The sequence below is a fragment of the Podarcis liolepis genome (assembly GCF_965112155.1).
Source record: "Podarcis liolepis genome assembly, chromosome: 3".
Classification (NCBI taxonomy): domain Eukaryota; kingdom Metazoa; phylum Chordata; class Lepidosauria; order Squamata; family Lacertidae; genus Podarcis; species Podarcis liolepis.
The window spans coordinates 4,613,154-4,632,523 of record NC_139557.1 but is presented as its reverse complement, the minus strand read 5'-3'; the positions used below and the strand labels follow the sequence as shown (position 1 = coordinate 4,632,523).

Below are 19,370 nucleotides of genomic sequence, written 5' to 3'. Positions count from 1 at the left end.
CGAACAGCTCTTACTGTCAGGAAGTTCTTCCTAATGTTTAGGTGGAATCTTCTTTCTTGTAGTTTGGATCCATTGCTCCGTGTCCGCTTCTCTGGAGCAGCAGAAAACAACCTTTCTCCCTCCTCTATGTGACATCCTTTTATATATTTGAACATGGCTATCATATCATGTATGAATGTGTGTTTGCCATGCTTATTCCTAGTGTGCTCATGAACCACAACCTGTGACTGCCACAGAAAGTGAGACTCTTGGTTCCACCCCCTGATATTATCCAAAAATGATTTCCTTTTCAGTTTTTCAAAGAGAGCCAAAGCCAGTTTGTCCTCATGGGAATCTTCTGGAATCCGTGTCAGTGGTCGGTGCTTCACCCGTGTATAACGTGTCCTTCTTAATGGCAGACTATTGCAAGACTCTCCCTCTTTTCTCGTTGAGGTAGGAATTGGTTTCAGAATTGTTCTGCACCCTCCTGAAATGTTTGAAGCTGTATCTGTTTACATGGTTTCATTCTCACACAGGGAAGCTGTGCCTTGGGAAGGATCAGGAGGGAACGTGGGTGAGGCCCAAATCAATCTGACCGTACAAAGACTGCAGGCTGCAAGCCCACCTCTTGGAGGAACCTTTCAAATCCATCTGCCCAATATTGTGATACCAGGTAAACTGAGGCTACGCAGCCTCCATCTTTGGAAGTTATAGGAAGAAGTCATGGCTAGCTTTAGATTTATATCTTGACCTGTTACTCCTGGTTATGCTCTCTACACATTATTATTCACTCTAGAATATTTCACCGCAATACTGCATTTGTCCTATGCTTATTGAATCACTTATATTGTCTTGTTTGAACTGTTTATTTTTTAAAAAATGTTTTGTATTTTGGTTAATGCCTATTGTGAGCCATGTTGGGCACAGTGGCATAAAAATCAGCTAAACTTAAACTTGATAGATGCAGGGCTAAACAGATCACAAAGGTGTCTCTTCCATGCATTTAAATATGAAACTATTCCAGTCATGTCACAAAGGGCGGTTAGGGATTAGATTTTGGTTTAAAAAGGAGCCCTTTCCCCACTGCTCTGTGACTTACCTTCATCCAGCCTCTGTCTTTAAGTAATTTTCTCTCAGGATCACTTCTGGTTTCAGAGCTCCTATTAGGAGAACAGTCCTTGGAGCATAGGAACTAAGGGAAAAATAAGCTTTGGGGGACAGGGAATGTGTTCCTCAACTGCACATCCCCTTTGCTTTAAAACCAGACCTCTACCTTCTCTCTAGCCACCCCCCAACTTTCTATCTAATTGAGAGAATTCCACACCTAAATCACGTGTCTAGATTAGCCCTAAAGAGCTGTGTTGCTGCTGAGACAACAAAAAAGCCCTGTCAATATGCCAAACACAGCAACCAGTTTCATGCAATATGTTCACATTTCATGAAACTTGTACTTCATTATTTAATCACATATTCTTCTTCTAAGGTTTCTTGGTTACTGACTTAGGTTACTTTATATAAACTTTTCCCCAGGCATTCCAGTATCCATCTCTGCCCATCACCTCCGCAAGCTCTTGCAAGCCTACAGTGATAATTTCACAGCTCAGTATGTGAATGCCAGTGACTTTTCGGTATCTAAGGACGCAAGCAATTGTTATCAAAGTATATGGACACTGACCTGGACCTCAATGATTGGTGATTTACCCAATTTCATCAGTGTAAGACAATCTTTTAAATATATCCTATTGACTGCTCAGTATTTCTTTATAGTAAAGATTAATTCATTCGCAGGTTCTGCCTATACATGTGCTCTTGCCCTGGACCTTTATTACTTCAATCCAGAATTTATTTATCCTCAATCTCACCCCCTTTTGCCTTGTTATTTTCTATGCTTGTAAATGTATTGTACAACCAGAATGTCTCTACAGTGCTTTGCTCCCTTGGCAGGAGAGGGAACTCAAAGAAACAATCAGGCAATTACTTGGTGCAGTCCTTTCCTAGCCTCTAAGCCTTTATTCTTCATGTGACCTTGATGCCTCAGAATGCACAGGGCTGCTGGTGGTCCACCTGCCCACTTATTAAAAGCTTCCAAATCGGAGAGACCCTTGTACATGGAGGCAGTGGCGTAGCGTGGGGGTGCAGGGGGGGGGCCGGCCGCACTGGGCACAACATCTGGGGGTTAGGGGGCACAAATCCACGGGTTAGGGGGCGCAAATTACTTGCCTTGCCCCGGGTGCTGACAACCCATGCTACGCCACTGCATGGAGGCATGGCTGTACTATGGCTGTACTTGATCTGGCTTTGAGGAAGCATCATCCTTCCCACCTGTGCTTTCTTTCCGTCAGTATTTAATTTTACCCTGCTTTTCATCTAGAAATTGTGTCCCAAAGCAGCTCACAACATTTAAAAAGTATTGTAAAATATAATTAAAGCACAAAATGTAGCTTTTTCCAAGTTTCATGAGATTGCGACTCATCATTGTTGGGATGTGAATAGATACAAGGAGAGGATATATTTATTAGATATTATCCTTTCTTCCTTGTGTGTGTGAGTTCAGCAGAGTGCCATCCCTTTGCAGCTTAAAAGGAAGCTTAGATAGGTAGGTTTAGCCTTTTAGTTTAAGTAATCCAGGGTGCTTTAAGGCAGACTGGATTTTCATGGTATTTCCCTCTTTTCTGCCCCTTAAACTAACAATCGCACAAACAGTCTTGTAAAAGATAGAAACAACATTTGCACACTCAGAAGAGGAACAGATACAGCAGCTTTCTTCAGGCTGGCTTACAATGGTAATTCAGTTACAAAGACACACTTAAGTCTAGCTTAAAATGTAGTCTGAGCTCCAAGCTCAGACTTTGTACAGTGGTGCCCTGCAAGACGAATGCCTCGCAAGACGGAAAACTCGCTAGACGAAAGAGTTTTCCGTTTTGGAGGTCCTTCGCAAAACGAATCTCCTATGGGCTTGCTTCGCAAGACGACAATGTCTTGCGAGTTCCTGCTGATTTCCCCCCCTTCCCCCCTTTTTCTAAGCCGCTAAGCCGCTTATCAGCTGATCCGATCAGCAGATAAGCCGCTAATAGCGCTAATCCGCTAATCTGTTAATGGGCTTGCTTCGCAAGACGAAAAAAACGCTAGACGAAGAGAATCACAGAACGGATTCTTTTCGTCTTGCGAGGCACCACTGTAGATGTTCTTGCATTGATGGCACAGTGGCAGGAGATGGAAACAGAGTCAGAGGGTGCATAAGGGCACAGTGGGAGTGTCTCTCACAGAGTTTTCTCTAGCAAGTTTACAGGAAAACTGTGAGCTTCAGCTCCTCTCATGTGCCAGTGTGGTGTAGTGGTTAAGAGCAGTAGTCACGTAATCTGGGTAACCGGGTTCGCGTCTCCGCTCCTCCACATGCAGCTGCTGGGTGACCTTGGGGAAGTCACACTTCTCTGAAGTCTCTCAGCCCCACTCATCTCACAGAGTGTTTGTTGTAGAGGAGGAAGGGAAAAGGAGATTGTTAGCCGCTTTGAGACTCCTGAAGGGGAGTGAAAGGCGGGATATCAAATCCAAACTCTTCTTCTTCTTCCTAGCTAGCAAAACAGGAATTGTTGGTTTGGCTGCACTTTAAATATCCCAGAATCACGACTCCTCCCCAGACCCCCACATTTTAAACAGTGCTAATTTACAAAAGGCCTTCCTTTTCTTTTCCCTGAGGGAAGGGCGAAGGTGATCCGCCAGTCAAGAAGAGGGGGTGGCAGAAGAGGCAGCTGAACTTGGACCAGCCAGAAAATATGGGTGACTGACTGAGAGGGAGGGAGGTTAAAACCAGGAATTTGTTTTGCATGGGTCCCTATGTGTCCATTATCAGAATTCTAGTTATAACCAGTTTAGTCTAGCAAACTATTCCCATGTTTGGATAACTAAGACGTTTTTCGTTTTCCCCTTCAAGGTGTCTGCTGAAAACCTCACTGGTTTGCGCCCAGCTATTACACACCGTGTAGTATTTGATGGTGGTGTTTTTATTGGTCCAATATTTGGAGACATGCTTGCTACCCCAAATAACTTTACACAGGTATGAAGTGGACATACACTGTATCTCATGAATTCTGAGTGTTTTAATGTATCACAGAACTGACCACGAATTACCTTGCTGTGGATATTCTCATTTTGTGAAAATTGGTAGACACTAGAGCGTCCTTCAGGCATCCAAAAAACACGTGAGATCTCCAACTGGGGAGGTGGTGGGGTGTGTGCCCTTCTGCTGCCCTTGCCACTCATGGCCCTGATTGTCCTGGGTTCCCCTAGGCCACACGTAACTTTCTTGCTTTAAGTGGGAAGATCTGAAGGGGGCTTCTCACCACCTGTGTTTCTTATCAGGAGGAGTTATCTCTGCACATTCAGTAGAATGCACTTAGAAGCTTCCATTCAAAAAACGAATTCTTTCATCAAACAAATGACAAAGAATTGTCTAATAATTTCCTTTGACTTTCTAGGTTGTGGTTACAGTGAATGATATTCCAGCAAACTGCTCCGGTTCATGTACATTTCAATATCTCTGGGAATTGACCCCTTTGGTCAGTAATGTTGAATACTTTATAGGTAATGCTATACGTCCGTCCCCCCCAACAACCTTTCTTATAGTATTTCTTTTAATATCTTTGACGTCATGGTTCTTTTGATTGTAGAATCAGCCTTCATCACTCATTAAAGCTAGCTGAGGTGGGGGGGGGGCACAACTAAATGGCTCCAACCTTTGGTGATGAACATACCTTTGCATGAAGGGGTGGGGGCTGCCACTTTGAAGGAGGCAGTAGAGTAGTCTCTTCCTAAAAAGAATTAAGCACACCCTGAGCTGCAACTGCCCCCCCTTTGAGCAGCTGCAGTCATTTCTTGAAGGAAAGCATTTATCTACAACCATTCCAATCTGGATTCAGGCCAGAGTTTGTGACCAAACTTGCTTTTGTTGCCCTGGTGGGATAGCCTTTACCCAAGAGATGGATAGCCGGGCATACCCTTGCAACTTCTGCTTGTGGTTCGAGGACCCGATCCCCGCGTAGTGGAATGAAAACACAAGGACACGTGATATAAGGTTAATGGGCAAGAAAAGGCCACAACTTTATTGATTACAGCAAGTGAAAAGGTATTGGCTTAGGCATTGGATTACGTCAACTGACTCCACCCCCTCAGAGAGGGGTGAGTCTAAAACAGGGGGGTTTATTCACCAGTAGGTGGAGCCTGTTGATGCTAATCCAACTATAGGCTCTCCCCCGATGTCACCGAGGGTCGTGCCATGGCCTCCTGCCACGCAGGCATCAGACAGAATACACGACCGCCAGATTCCTTTAATGGAATACCCAAAATTGAAGGTGCAGGCGATGGCCACACCTAGCCCTTCGACACACCACAACACATTATTCCAATGCCTAACCTACCCACCAATACCACGAAAGTTGTGACGATTGCTACGAGGTAGGCGAAAAAACCAAAAAGCCTAATGCCAAATGGAAAAATCCCTACCAGGCCCCCCGGGCAACCAGGGTGACCAACCTAAGGTCCATAGCAAGGCCAATGACCTAAGCCCTAACTCTAAGGGAGTGGAGGGTGGGTGACTCGCGACGGGACGACGAAAAGTGGACTTCGGACGAGATCTGGGACCCCCAGATTCCTTTAACGGAATACCTTTTGATCATTGAGGGGCAGGTGATGGCCACACCTCCCCTCCACACACAAAATTAAGCCAATGCCTAACCGCCAAACCTGGAAAGTTGGGAAGATTGCTAAGAGGGTAGACAAAAACCCAAACCAGTGCCAATTTGCCAAATGGATAAAAATTCCTACCTGGCTCCTGTCCCAAGACAGGTGACTCACACAAAGTCCAAAGCAAGGCTGAGAACCTACACTAAGAGCGGGAGGGCGGGTGTTCAGCAGTGCCAATCAAGTGCCTAGGGCACTCTTGCGCTGATGCTTATATAATTCCTTAACTACCACCACCCCTTTCCTGATTGGCTGTGACCTGTGATGCCTATTTAGAGAAATGAAACTTAGACCTAGAAATGAAACATACTTAGTCGGGGTGTGTCCAGGGGCCCAGTCGCAAGAAGGACCGCCTTCTGAGGATGATCCCATTTTTCTCTCTCTTTTTTTTGTAAGAAAGAAATGGTAAAATCTTGAGATTTATTTTAATAATAAAAATGATATGTTATTGATACTTTGTTTTGTAGTATAACTCTGAACTTATTCTTTCAGATGATGGAGTTCATATAGTCATTAATATCACAGGTTCTGGCCTGAGTTCAAGTAGTAGTTCTCTGCTCATAGAAGTGAACCACACACACTGTGAAGTCCTGAGTTCAAATCACACTAATGCTGTTTGCCAGATGAACTTGTTGCCGGTTGGCTTGTATAAGCTGACAGTACTGGTGAGACCCCATGGATTTGCAGTCAATGCCAGTAGAAAAGGTGACATCTTCCTGAGGATTACGCCTAGATTGACTTCTGTTGAACCTCCTACCGCTTCAGAGATTGGTATGTGTGATTCGCTCGCACTTTCTATAAGCATATCATAGAGCCGGTTTTACACGTTTACTTCAACTGCTCTTCTTTCAGCTCCAAAGGCTGGAAAACAAAGAAGCAGGGAGAGATCTAGTGATGTTATTTTTTGTGTGTGGGGAAAAAAATCTTTATTGAAATTCAGTAATATCATTACAGATTTAACTTCACACATACACATACATACTAAGAAAAAAAAATATATCCTTAAATTAATTTACCATAAGGTGTTAATTTAAACTTCTAGTTCCGCTTAGATTTCAACTAAGCTAAGATCAAATAATAAAGTAAAATAAAGTAACATGTAACAAAATAAAGTAAAATAAAATAAATGTAGACTTCCTACCATTTCCCGATATTGTTGACCTTTATGATTTTGTATGTACTTATAATGATTACCTTACATTTAATATACTTTCCAGTACTTTCTTACAACATATTGTACTGATTTTTCGTTATTTCTTAATATTTTACGTACACAAGGGTCATTCAAACACCGCTATAGATAATATGTCGCTGTTATTTTTTTGTAAGTGTCTCTTAAACATTTCCCATTTCTGAGAAAATGATTGTTTTGTGTTACCTCTTAACCTATTTGTTAATTGAGCCATTTCCACATGGTCTAATAATTTATTTTGCCATTCTGTTAGCGTTGGTATCTTCCCCCCCTTCCAATCAGATGCTATTAATAGACAGGTGGCTGCTGTTGCATATAAAAAGAGTTCTCTTATATTTTTTGGGATATCTCTGTCTAAAATTCCCAACGGAAAAGCTTCTGGTTTCTTTAAGAATATTAATTTAAACATTTTTTTTATCTCATCTGTCAGGGCTGCCTCAGGTCCTAGCTCACAAAGGACCAACGCCAGGTTTCCTTTATATACAAAGAAGTTTATTGCAGTTCATTTTCCGCTCCACAGCCGAAGCGCGCGGCCCCCACGTCTGTTACGCTTAGACCGTTGAAGTCCCCTCTGAGTCGGTCCCTCCCCTGCACCAGTTTAAGAAGCTTGCGCTGCTCCACCTCATCCTTTCTCTCCTCTTCCGCAGGGTCTTCCTGCCCGCTGGGGTTTCGCTCCTCCTGGATTCCCCTGACGATGAATCCCCAGACTGCTCTCCCTCCCTCCTGCGGGCTTTGGGACCTGGCTCCTCCTCCGGGCTCCCTGTTCTTCCGCGCGCCTGCACATTTGAACTTGGCGCGCGCGCCTAACTTCTAACCTTTCTTTTGACAGTTACACTACTCCCTTCACTACTCCCCTCCCCTTCCGGGAGGACGGCTTGCTCTGACCTCCCCTCCTTCTCTGCTGCCGAAGCTGCTTCCCCCGTCACACTGGAACCTCCTCCCCCTTCGCTGCGCTCTGGTGGGGAAGCTGGTCCTGACTCCCAGCTGCCACTTTGGGATTCCCTGCTGGCCCCTTGCCCTCGCTGCGTCCCCCCTGGGAATCCCCTTGCTTTGACCACAGGCGCCCCCTCCTGGGAATCCTCAGATTCGCTGGAGAGGCTCATGGAATCCTCCGACCCACTGCCATCCTCTTCCTCACTGTCCTGGGATTCCTCCCCATCGCTCTCCATCTCCTGCCTCCCCTGTGCCTCTTGCCCTGAACCCCTGACATCTCATCATAAACAATATTCCAAAAGTGCTTGACCTTTTTGCATGTCCACCACATATGGTAAAATCTCCTACTTTTTCTCTGCACTTCCAACACTTATTCGAACTATTTTTATACATCTTGGAGAGTTTTGATGGTGTAAGGTACCACCGAATTGTCATCATATTTTCTTTAATGGTGTAACATGCAGTAAAGTTCATGTTAGTTTTCCAGAGTGTTTCCCATTCTCTCATCATAATAGAACGTCCGATATCATGTACCCACATGATCATTACCGCCTTCACCTCCTCCTCCTTGACTTCCTAGTCAAGGTGCAGTCGGTACATCTTAGAGATAATCTTGGTGTCATTATTTAACAGCTCTATTTCAAATTTAGAGGGCTCCTTGGCAAATCTATTTTTTTAGTCCTGTCTGAATGTCTCAAAGAGTTGATGATACTCTAGCTAAGAGAGATTGAACAGATGCTTTAAAACATTTGGAATAACCTAGGTCCATTTAAGGTTATTTTTTTTTGCTTTCAAGTTTCCTTTAAAAGCCTCTCTGAATATCCCTGCTAGGAGATGGCAAACTGAGGGCAGTTCCAGACTGATGCTAATTTTGATGGGATTCAGTCACCAACCGGCATACTCAGGCTAGACAATTAAAAGTTGATTTGGAGCTCTTGCACAACAAACCTACTCCCCACCCCCCAAATTGCACTTTTTGTGATGAGGAAAGCAACACAAAATGGCACTGGAAAATGTGGAATAACATTTGTTTGATGCAGTCAGTGTTGTCTAACCTCTCTACAAACAAATCAGAACAAAAGCACAATAAAAAGCCGGCATTGTCTAACCTCCCCACAAACAAATTAGGAGGCTGTCTTGAAACTAACCTGAGGTTTAGGACCATGGGCATATGGAAGGCAAAGGCAGAGGTAAAGAAAAAAAATCCAAATTTTCAGATCCTCCTAATCTTTTAAAACATGCACTATTATAGCAGTGGCACACCTATGAATGGTTTTTCAAATGACATTCCTGCATGTTTGCTGTAATGAAATCCTGGTTTTTATAGGAGGGATTCCAGTAATCATCACGGGTTCCGGCTTAGATGGGATAATCTTGGTGCAATTTAGTTCCCAACCCTGTCCAATTAATGCCAATACCAGCAATTCAATGAAAATTGAATGCAGGCTTCCTCCTCGGGTAAGTAATACCTTCATTTTTGTTGCAAGAGAAGGCAAAATAATAATAATAATAATAATAATAATAATAATAATAATAATAATAATAATATATTATTTATACCCTGCCCATCTGGCTGGCTTTCCCCAGCCACTCTGGGCGGCTTCCAACAAAACACTAAAATACAATAACCTATTAAACATCAAAAGCTTCCCTAAACAGGGCTGCCTTGAGATGTCTTCTAAAAATTCATCTAAGCCCTCCCCTCCAACTTTCCCTTGTACAACATGCATTGCATGCATTCCTGTGGTGGGTTCACCTGAGTTCAGTTATTCTCTATAAGTTATTTTCAGCAAATACCGTATTTTTCGCTCTATAACACGCACCAGACCATAACACGCATGTAGTTTTTAGAGGAGGAAAACAAGAAGAAAAAAAATCTAAACGAAACAGTGGATGTATGATTTTTGTGGTTCATGCTGTGGCCACAAACATGTGATCTGACAGTGAGTTTGGAGTAGCCCAATGCAAAAATCCTGAGGATCCATGTGGATCCATGCTTTGTAACCACAGAGGAGGGAAGGAAGGGGAACCATGGATCCTCTGCTCACGACTGCAGCAGATCCCCCCCGCCACCCACAGGCATTCGCTCCATAACACGCACAGACATTTCCCCTTACTTTCTAGGAGGAAAAAAGTGAGTGTTATGGTGCAAAAAATATGGTACTATTGCACAAGAAGTACAGGGGGATGTTAAGGAATCCCCCACCTCATGCTGTGCAGGAGCTAAAGATCAGAGGCTTATTAGTAAGTCATTGCCTATTTAACTTATTGTACAATGATATACATTTCTACTCAGAAGTAGGTCCCTTTGCAAAGTATTCAACTAAATAATTGTGTGAGCTCAATGACTTCTGCTTCCACAATGACGCCCCCCCTGGTGCCCTAAATCTGACATTTGCCCCCAACCCGCCATCTGGGGATAGCGCAGGTTGTGCGTGAGGCCAGGAGAGAGGTGAACGTCCCATTGTGCAAGCATTCATGCAGTTACCCAGTTGAATGCCCCTGTACAATGGTTTAGGAGCAACAGGATCCTTATTACAGGAGGGATGAGTGGCTGTCATGTAGTGGAAAAGCACTAATCGACACCTGCATGTTACCTCAAACTACAGTGGTGCCTCGCAAGACGAAATTAATTCATTCCGCAAGTTTTTTCTTCTTGCGAGTTTTTCGTCTTGCGAAGCACGGTTTCCCATAGGAATGCATTGAAAATCAATCAATGCGTTCCTATGGAGACCATCCGGGGACAGAGGGGAAGCGCCGCGGGCCTTCCCCTCTGTCCCCGGACCTGTTTTAAAGCAAGGGAAGGGGCAGCGGGGAGAATCGCTTCTCCCCGTTGCCGCCCCTTGGTTCAAAAGGGGTCCGGGGACAGAGGGGAAGGTGTGCGCGCGCCTTCCCCTCTGTCCCCGGAGATAGCGGGGCTGGCAACGGGGAGAAGCGATCTTCTCCCCGCCGCCCCTTGCTTCAAAAGAGGTCCGGGGTGCGGGGGCAAGCTTCGTTTTGCGAAGCAAGCCCATAGGGAAATTCGTCTTGCGAAGCAACTCGAAAACGAAAAAACCTTTCGTCTTGCGAGTTTTTCATCTCGCGAGGCGTTCGTCATGCGGGGCACCGCTGTACATTTCATTTTCCCTGGAGGAAATGGCTTACTAGTGCACAGTCTCTACGGTTACTCATTTTCTGTTCGTTCCTTCTAGAGTGGAGAAGACTATACTGCCCATCTCATGCTGCTTAATGAGCATGGGCCTGTGGTCTTTGCCAATGCATTCACATATGATCCATCACTAAATCCACTCATTTTGTCACTGAGCAGAAACAGAAGCAGCACAGCAGGTAAAAGGGGCAAAAATCCCTGAACATTGTTGTTGTTGTTTCCTTCTCCTTCTCCTTCTCCTCCTTCTCCTTCTTCTTCCTCTTCCTCTTCTCCCATTTTTCCAATGTTTAGGTATTTTAAAATGTCACTCGCTGCACATGACATGTTTTAGAAGTGGTTCTAAGCAATGCAGTAAGAGGACACAACAGCTCAGATGCATTGGTGATTCATGTAAACAAAATGTTCCTGTTGCTTATAGTTACAGATAGGTAGCCGTGTTGGTCTGCCATAGTCAAAATAAAAAAAATTCCTTCCAGTAGCACCTTAAAGACCAACTAAGTTAGTTCTTGGTATGAGCTTTCGTGTGCATGCGAAGTGTGCATGCACACGAAAGCTCATACCAAGAACTAACTTAGTTGGTCTCTAAGGTGCTACTGGAAGGAATTTTCCTGTTGCTTATGTATGTCAGTGGGAAAACAGGCTCCTGCCCCAAGCAGCTTCTTGTGGAAATAATAACAGAATGAATTACATTTTCTGAAGTGGGCCTGGAGACCACACTGGTACTGCCTTTGGTCTTCTACTCATCCTGTGCCTAGAAAGCATGGTTCCAAGCAACTTTCCTCTTCCCCCACGCTTTCTAGGCATGGGTCCCAGTGTTTTTGCCTCTGCCCCATTACTTTAGCCCAGGAAACATGCTCTTTAGTGCTAAATCGGAGCAAACATCAATCCATAATGAACCCACTTGCTGTTTGCTCCAATTTAGCAGTAAACGGAGAGGGGAAAGCAGCGGACAAGCAGAAGTGTGGACGAGGCCTTACTGTCATGGGCTGGTATAAACGCATTCATACTCAAAGCTGACATATTAGCTTGTTCATCTTATTATTTAAAATATAGGTAAGGAGATTGTGGATGCCACTGCTCTGCTCCTTATTCAATATCCTGTCATGTTGCTGAAGCCTGAGGTCACACACACGGCTCATGTAGTTCACCTTCGGAAGAAAATCCCACATGCCCTCTCAATAGTCTGTGAGTGCAGAATAGTCCTTGAGTAGCAATGGAGTGAAATGATTGATAAGAGCCAGCAAAGCAAGGAGATTAGATCTATTGATGACTATTAACTAAGTAGCACCTCCATATCAATGGCAGCTTACATCTGAATACTGATTTTACATATATGTTAATGAGGTCTGAACTGGTGGTGACTGACTAGGGCAGAGGTCGGCAACCTAAGGCCCATGGGGGTCGTTTAACTGGACCACGAGCCTCCCCCCAAATCGAGCCCCCCACTCGGTGAACTCTGCTTAAGATTATTACACCGGCATTTGTGATGGGAGTAGCTCATGCTTTTCACTGTATTAATAGCAGCGCCTGCAAGTTGTCTTTCATTCTCTGCAGGGGGTCAGGTGCTCCACATAGGAATATCACCCCTCACCAATTATACCTGTCTGGACATGCAGTTCAGAATTCAGGAGTCTGTGGGACAAATCCAAGCGCTATCAGATCACGGAATCAGTGTGGTGCTGCCTTCTCTGACAAATGGATTATACAGCTTTTCTGTTGTTTTCAATAACGTCTCACTAGGCACTAGCGGGTAAGCAAATATAACCTAATTTACTGTGAATTCTTTTAAGGGAATGATAAAAAAATTGAGACTGTAGTATAATCCCTAGCAATGAATATTTGTTGACAAGAGAGATCTATGTTGTTTGGGTATTATTTAAAAATGTTTTTGTGTTTCCTTGCTGATCGAACTATCATGGTTGCAGGGGTGTGTGTGTGTGTGTGTGTGTGTCTGTCTGTGTGTGTGTGTGTGTGTGTGTGTGTGTGTGTGTACACATACACACAAAGATATATGTATGGGCTGTGGTAAGTTATTTCATTTCTTTAGACTGAGAAGAACCTGTCTAAATAATTTTAAGTTTTTCAAACAGTAAAAAGATGAGCTCAAAGTAAAAATTTATAACCTCTAGGCAGCCCGGGCTTGTCCACACTTGCTAGTCTTGTGCCTAGAAAGTATGGGGCTGAGAGGTTTTCTGCTTGACTTGTGCTTTCTAGGTAAGGGTCTGAGCAGTTTTTCATTGTCCCACCACTTTCTATGGAAAAACTGTGGAATCAGAACAAACGTCAGTTGGGTTTTCTACAGATGGACGTTTGTTTCCATCCAGCAGAAAACACCATGTTTTCCCAGGGGGAAGCACGGGGCAAGTGGAAGTTTGGGCGAGCCCTTAGTGGCCTCCATGTCGTTTGCTGCCAGAATGTACAGGGCTGTTGGGTCTTCAGGCCAGCAGGGATCACATGGAGACACCTACATGCAGCAGTTTGTGACTTGTCCAAAAAAGATGGCAAAAGGCCTACAAAGATCGTGTAAATCACAGCTGCCATGTGCATTAGTCTGACATGGAGGAAAATGAAATTCAATCTTGTGGTTCGAGGACCCGACCCCCGCGAAGTGAAATGAAGACACAAGGACACGTGATATAAGGTTGATGGGCTAGAAAAGGCCACAACTTTATTGATTACAGCAATGAAAAGGTATTGGCTTAGGCATTGGATCGAAACAAGTGGGTTTATTCACCAGTAGGTGGAGCCTGTTGATGCTAATCCAACTATAGGCTCACCCCTGATGTCACCGAGGGTCGTGCCATGGCCTCCCGCCAAGCAGGCATCGGACGGAATACACGACCCCCAGATTCCTTTAACGGAATACCCCTAAAAATTGAAGGCATAGGCGATGGCCACACCTAGCACTTCGACACACCACAACACATTATTCCAATGCCTAACCTACCCACCAATACCACAAAAGTTGTGACGATTGCTACGAGGTAGGCGAAAAAACCAAAAAGCCTAATGCCAAATGGAAAAACTCCTACCAGGCCCCCTAGACAACCAGGGCGACCAACCTAAGGTCCATAGCAAGGCCAATGACCTAAGCCCTAACTAAAAGGGAGTGGAGGGTGGGTGACTCGCAACAGGGCGACGACGAGGAATGAGGCCAGGGAGAGGCTGGCGCTGCAGCAAAAGGCTGCTGAACATGCCCCCTCTGTGGCACCTGGTTGGGTGGCCACCGGGGGGGCGTGAGCGCCAGCCAGGTGAGCTGGAGGCAGGGGGCCACGCCCCCTGCTGGGCGGTGCTCGGGCTCCCGCCCACAATCACTCCCCTCTCTTTCAGGGAGGAGAGTCTTTATCAAGCACGGAAATAAGACTCTTTGCATATAAGAAAGAATAAACAACTGAATTGTATGGGTCTCTCTCTTTTTTTCTAGGGTGGAGCCATTAATCCAGTATGTCACAGAGATCTTCAAAATGGAGCCATGTTGTGGTTCCTTGCTGGGTAAACTATCAATGCATCGTACATGTTTATGCAGTAAGATTGTCAAGGATCACAGATAGATGACACCCATTGTTGGAGTAGGAGCTAAAGTTATACAGTCCTGTTGTTGAAGCTTGTGTGCATGGCAGGGGACAGATACCCCCCCACACACACAATTGTATCCCAAATTGCAGCCCATTTAGTGTGTCCCATAAAATGCAATGGTAGCTGCTTGGGAACTAACTCAATTCTCATTTGCATAGTTCTACACTGCCTAAGCCTAAATGTAATATTAGACTTTGTAAGTTGGGTTTTAGTGCACTGAGATTTTATTATCTGTTTCCTAGGTGGGACATTGCTCACAATCTCTGGAACAGGCTTTGGCAACAGCCCAGACATGGTCTCAGTCTTGGTAGACTCACAGCTTTGTCCCGTTACCAGCGTGAACGATGGGAGGATTTTGTGTCAGACTCCACCTGTCACTCAGCTAGCCAGTGCCACCTTAGAAGACTTTCCAGCGCAAGTGGAGGTGCTCATAGGCAACAGGTCATCTGTGGACACACCTGCCTTGAGTTTCTCAAAGGAGAACGTTAACTTTCTTTACAAAATGTCTTTGACTCCAGATATTACAGATATTAGAGTAGAAATGCTGAATGATAGTGTACAGCTGAGCATAAAAGGGACCAATGTGACCGTTTCAGTGGCTATGCTGGGAGTTGAGGAATGCCAGCTTGAGGTGGAGAACACCAACCACTCTGCAGTTGGCTTTCAGTGCTCTGTACCCCTAAGCACACTAGAACCCGGACAGTATCTTTTAAGAATTCTGCAGAAGCAGGCGGGCTATGCCAACATACCAGCAGAGATGCAGCATGTAACGGTACGCCCCCTGATAAAGATGATTTTTCCGTCTCGTGGCTCCATATGTGGGGGGCAGTTGCTCACCATATCTGGCGTTTCTTTAAAATCGTGGACAAATTCAGCTTGGGTGAATCTAACAGGCAACTTCACCTGTGAGATCCAGAGTTCAAACGACAGCCTCATAAAATGCGCCCTTTCCCCAGGTGACCCTGTTCTGAATGACTGGCAGCTGCGTGGTGCATCTCAAGTCCTTAGCGTCACAGTGACTGTGAATGGGATCACTAGCCACTGCCTGGGGGGCTGCTCACTTCATCTTCTGGAAAACCTGACCCTTGTTATTGATGCCGTGACCATGACGTGGAACGGGAGGCTCGCTTACTTGTTGATCAGAGGCCAGCGGTTAGATAGAGCAGGGGATGAAACCTTGATAGAGGTGGATGGTCATCTCCCTTGCAATGTCACAGCTTTGAATGAAACCTGGATCAAGTGCCAGACAGGCAGCCTTGACGCTGGAGAACACAGCATTTCTGTGCTGAGCAGAAGCCGGGGTCAAGCGTGCCTGAGGCAGAATGGCTCCAGCATTTTCAGAGTTGTTCCCCACGTTCTCCAATTTTACCCCCAGAATTTCAGCGTCAACGGCAGAGGCCTTCTCACACTCGACGGCCTAGCATTACGAGGCAGGAACGAGACCTCCATTCTCATAGGAGAGCTCCACTGTCCCCTTACCAGTGTCACATACTGGGCTCTTCGGTGCCTCACCCCTCCAGGCACTGGGGTTGCCACAGTGCAGCTGAACATAGATGGTGCCTCCTACCATATTGGGGAAATAAACTACAGTGAAGATTCCACACCTGTCTTTCTTTCCCTTCTACCTTCCGTGAATCAGCATCTGACAATCAGGGTGTCACGGATCCGGCGGACAGAAGACATGTATGTTTTCATTGGAGGTTCTCCCTGTGCCAATGTTGTTGGCAACACCACAACTTTGAGCTGCACACTCCCTCAGCTTCCTGCTGGGGAGCATAACGTCACAGGCGGAGATGCCCTCCAAGGCTTGGCTTCCTCCCATTTGGTGTTCCCTTCTGTCCTGATGGTTATGTCTGTAAACAACAGCTTTGGTAAGCAGGCTTTCAAGATAATTTTATTTTGACACAGGACAATGGCAATATATTATAACAACATAGATATGAGAACTCATGGGCTGCAGTCAATGGGTTCCTGCTGTAATTGTGAGACTACTTGTTACCTCTGCTTTAAAAAATCCTTTTCCTGGTAGAGAGAAAGTGTGGAGCTTGTCTTACAAGAAAAGTGCGCTCCTTGCTTAAAGCATACATCCCAATGCTCTCAGGTTTAATACTCTTTCTGCTGAAAGCCTTCTGACTTGCAGTAAATGAACAGTCTTTCCTGCTTTTCTATTGTCTCAGGAAATACTCTAAAGCAAATCTTGAGCAGTATGTTTCCTGAAGCAGAGACTCTTGCAAATTCTTAAGTTTCGGAAATCCATTACTGACTTTGGAAGAAATACCCAAACCCCAGTACCTGATCTTCACCACCTCTCTCTTTCTCTCTGTGCGTCTTGCTTTACTCTGGGCACATTCAGAGGCATGCTATGGTAATAGCAAACGGCCAGCGAAACAATGTATTAACTGTTAAATGAAGGGTATCACAGGACTTTAGTATAGCTCATTAATAGCGATATATTGTAGAAACACATAACTCTGCAGGCGCTGAACTAAAAAACCTCTTTGGATACTAATGGGGTATTTAGTCACTGCCTTGTATTCTGAGGCTATGGTGAAGCCTTCTGTAACCTGTTCAAGAGCTTATCTGTTGTATACTCTTTTTGTGTGTAACCGCCTCTGTATGGTTGTGGGCTTTCCTTGTGGATATATGTAAGGCAGAAGAGCTGCCTGTATCTTCATAGACTATCTCCAGTGGCTGGGTATTTCATATTTCTGGATTGACTGTTGTTAACAAGAAGATCTCAGCAGCTGGCAATTGTTTATCTCAATGCAAATTTTCTGTTTTTTCCTTCAAGGTTGCCTAGGTGGTGGAGAAATACATATACATGGGACTGGATTCTCTCCAGGAAATACCTCCGTTACCATCTGTGGTGCTGTCTGTGAGATGCTGGATGTCACACCAACTGATCTGCGATGCTTAGCCCAACCCTTGAATGGTCAGTTCAGCTGTATGGACTGAGAGATGTGCTTAGGGAGAAAGTGAATGGGTGAAAGAAAGAGAAGGGAAAAGGCTGCCATTTTGTCTTATGGTTGGTCCTCACCAGTGGAGTATCTGGTTTGTTAATTTGAAAATCTTCATTGCTTCTTAAAATATAATGAATGATAACAAGGAGCGGTGTAATGTAGTGCCTTGTAATGAACAGAAGCAAATGAAGAATGGTTTTAAAATATGACAGTAAAACATACTGTGCAGCACCGGACAGTTAATACTTCTCCTCCTCCTCCTCCTCTGCCCTCTAAATCTGCTCTGGAGGGCTGGGGGAACTATCAGAACAGGTTTAGGGCATGCACAGAGGATATACAGGGGAGGAGAGGGGGACAAGTCCTGTTGTGCCCTGCTCTTACCTGGGTGCTGACCTGCCCTGCTCTTACCTGGGTGCTGACTCTACTTGGGATGTCTCTCTGGAATCTGGTACCATGTTGTAGTAGCCAACATGGAAGATGAGCAGTATAAAATAAGCAGCACATAAGTGGCACACAAAACACTACCAAACCATTCTACGTTCTAAATCTTATATTAATAATCCAAAAATTGAGAGAGCTATGCACAAGATCTACTACAGAAGCCACAAACAGAAAACTCATCCAAATCGTATCCAAAAAGAAGATTCAGTCTTTAGAGTTCCTTTAGCCAGGCTCCTGTAGATATCAACAAAGGTAAGTTTGATCACACGAAGTGTCGGTGATGTTACACACAAGAGTTAGACAGGGTGCCAGCGTTTGTCACCTCTTTCACAAATGAAGAGTCTTGGGCTTCTTCAGTAAAGGAACTCTAAAGACTGAATCTTCCTTTTGGACACAATTTGAATGAGTTTTCTGTTTGTGGCTTCTGTAGTAGATCTTGTACTAAAAATAAAAATAAAATTAACTAAACTACAGTTACTAAAACATAAAAATGAAATATTTAATGTTAAAATTGGTTTGTGCACAGGAGAGGGGTTGTTGCTTTTGACTCCTTGCAATACTTTAAATTGCCATTAGATGTCAGCAAAGGAACATTTCATTCGATCAATATCCTTTAGTAATTTGGCTGGGAAAGTTCGGTTAGATTATGTGCTGCTGATGTGGTATAAAGAATTTTATTGTTTCCGGTTGCTTCAGACTAGAGAATGGAAGGTAGTTGTCACTGTTTTTGCAATTGTAATAAAAGACAGCCCATGAGAAATCGCCTGCGTTTAAACGCATGAATACAATTTGGCAGCGACAGCTGAGATTTTCAGCATAAAGACCCTATGTTACACAACAGCACAGGTAAGCCAGTCCAGAGAGAGGACCTGGCAGGAACAGGAAATCACTCTGTGCCACAGGTGAGTATGAAGGAAGGGCAATAGTTGTGTACAAGAGAAACTGTTGCGAGAGGTTTTGAGTTTATTTTGGGGTATCGGCTCCAAAAGGCTTGTATGGATGTTTGCTTACTGCGAGCAGTTGTAGGATATTCCTTCATGGCTCTGTTATAAGGGCCCAGAGTCTTCAAACTAGGGACTCTGGGAGTAAACCCAAGGCATCTTGCCCTGCGTACCACTGGGGCAGCTCATGGGGCAAAGGAAACCAGCTGTCACTCACACTGGTGAGGAAGCAAATTGAGAATTGTGTTGCTCTAGCGTAGGGTCCAAACAATGACTTCAAACAGCAAGAAAGGGGGCTTTGCCTGCCCATTAGGAAGGACTTCCTGATGGTACGAGCTGATTGATGTGGAACAGGCAGAATCTTGATTGCTACAAGCTAAGCAGGTAGAAGATGGGGAAAGACAGAGTTTGGTGGAGGAATGGAATGGGCAGGTGTGATGGCCTCCAGCCAATAATATTGGCAA

At 44.7% G+C, this 19,370-nt stretch overlaps 1 protein-coding gene across 4 annotated transcripts in view; it reads left to right on the top strand.

The window, feature by feature from the left end:
* The window catches only part of PKHD1 (PKHD1 ciliary IPT domain containing fibrocystin/polyductin), a 245,536-nt gene that overhangs the window by 39,636 nt on the left and 186,530 nt on the right, over positions 1-19,370 (top strand). For all 4 annotated transcript variants that reach the window (XM_083495101.1, XM_083495102.1, XM_083495103.1 and 1 more), the window contains 12 exons: positions 294-432; positions 516-652; positions 1,510-1,694; positions 3,911-4,033; positions 4,455-4,560; positions 6,208-6,486; positions 9,168-9,298; positions 11,032-11,167; positions 12,543-12,738; positions 14,413-14,480; positions 14,807-16,435; positions 17,356-17,496. In XM_083495101.1, coding sequence (XP_083351227.1) covers positions 294-432; positions 516-652; positions 1,510-1,694; positions 3,911-4,033; positions 4,455-4,560; positions 6,208-6,486; positions 9,168-9,298; positions 11,032-11,167; positions 12,543-12,738; positions 14,413-14,480; positions 14,807-16,435; positions 17,356-17,496 — 3,270 coding nt within the window. The remainder of the gene's footprint in view (positions 1-293; positions 433-515; positions 653-1,509; positions 1,695-3,910; positions 4,034-4,454; positions 4,561-6,207; positions 6,487-9,167; positions 9,299-11,031; positions 11,168-12,542; positions 12,739-14,412; positions 14,481-14,806; positions 16,436-17,355; positions 17,497-19,370) is intronic.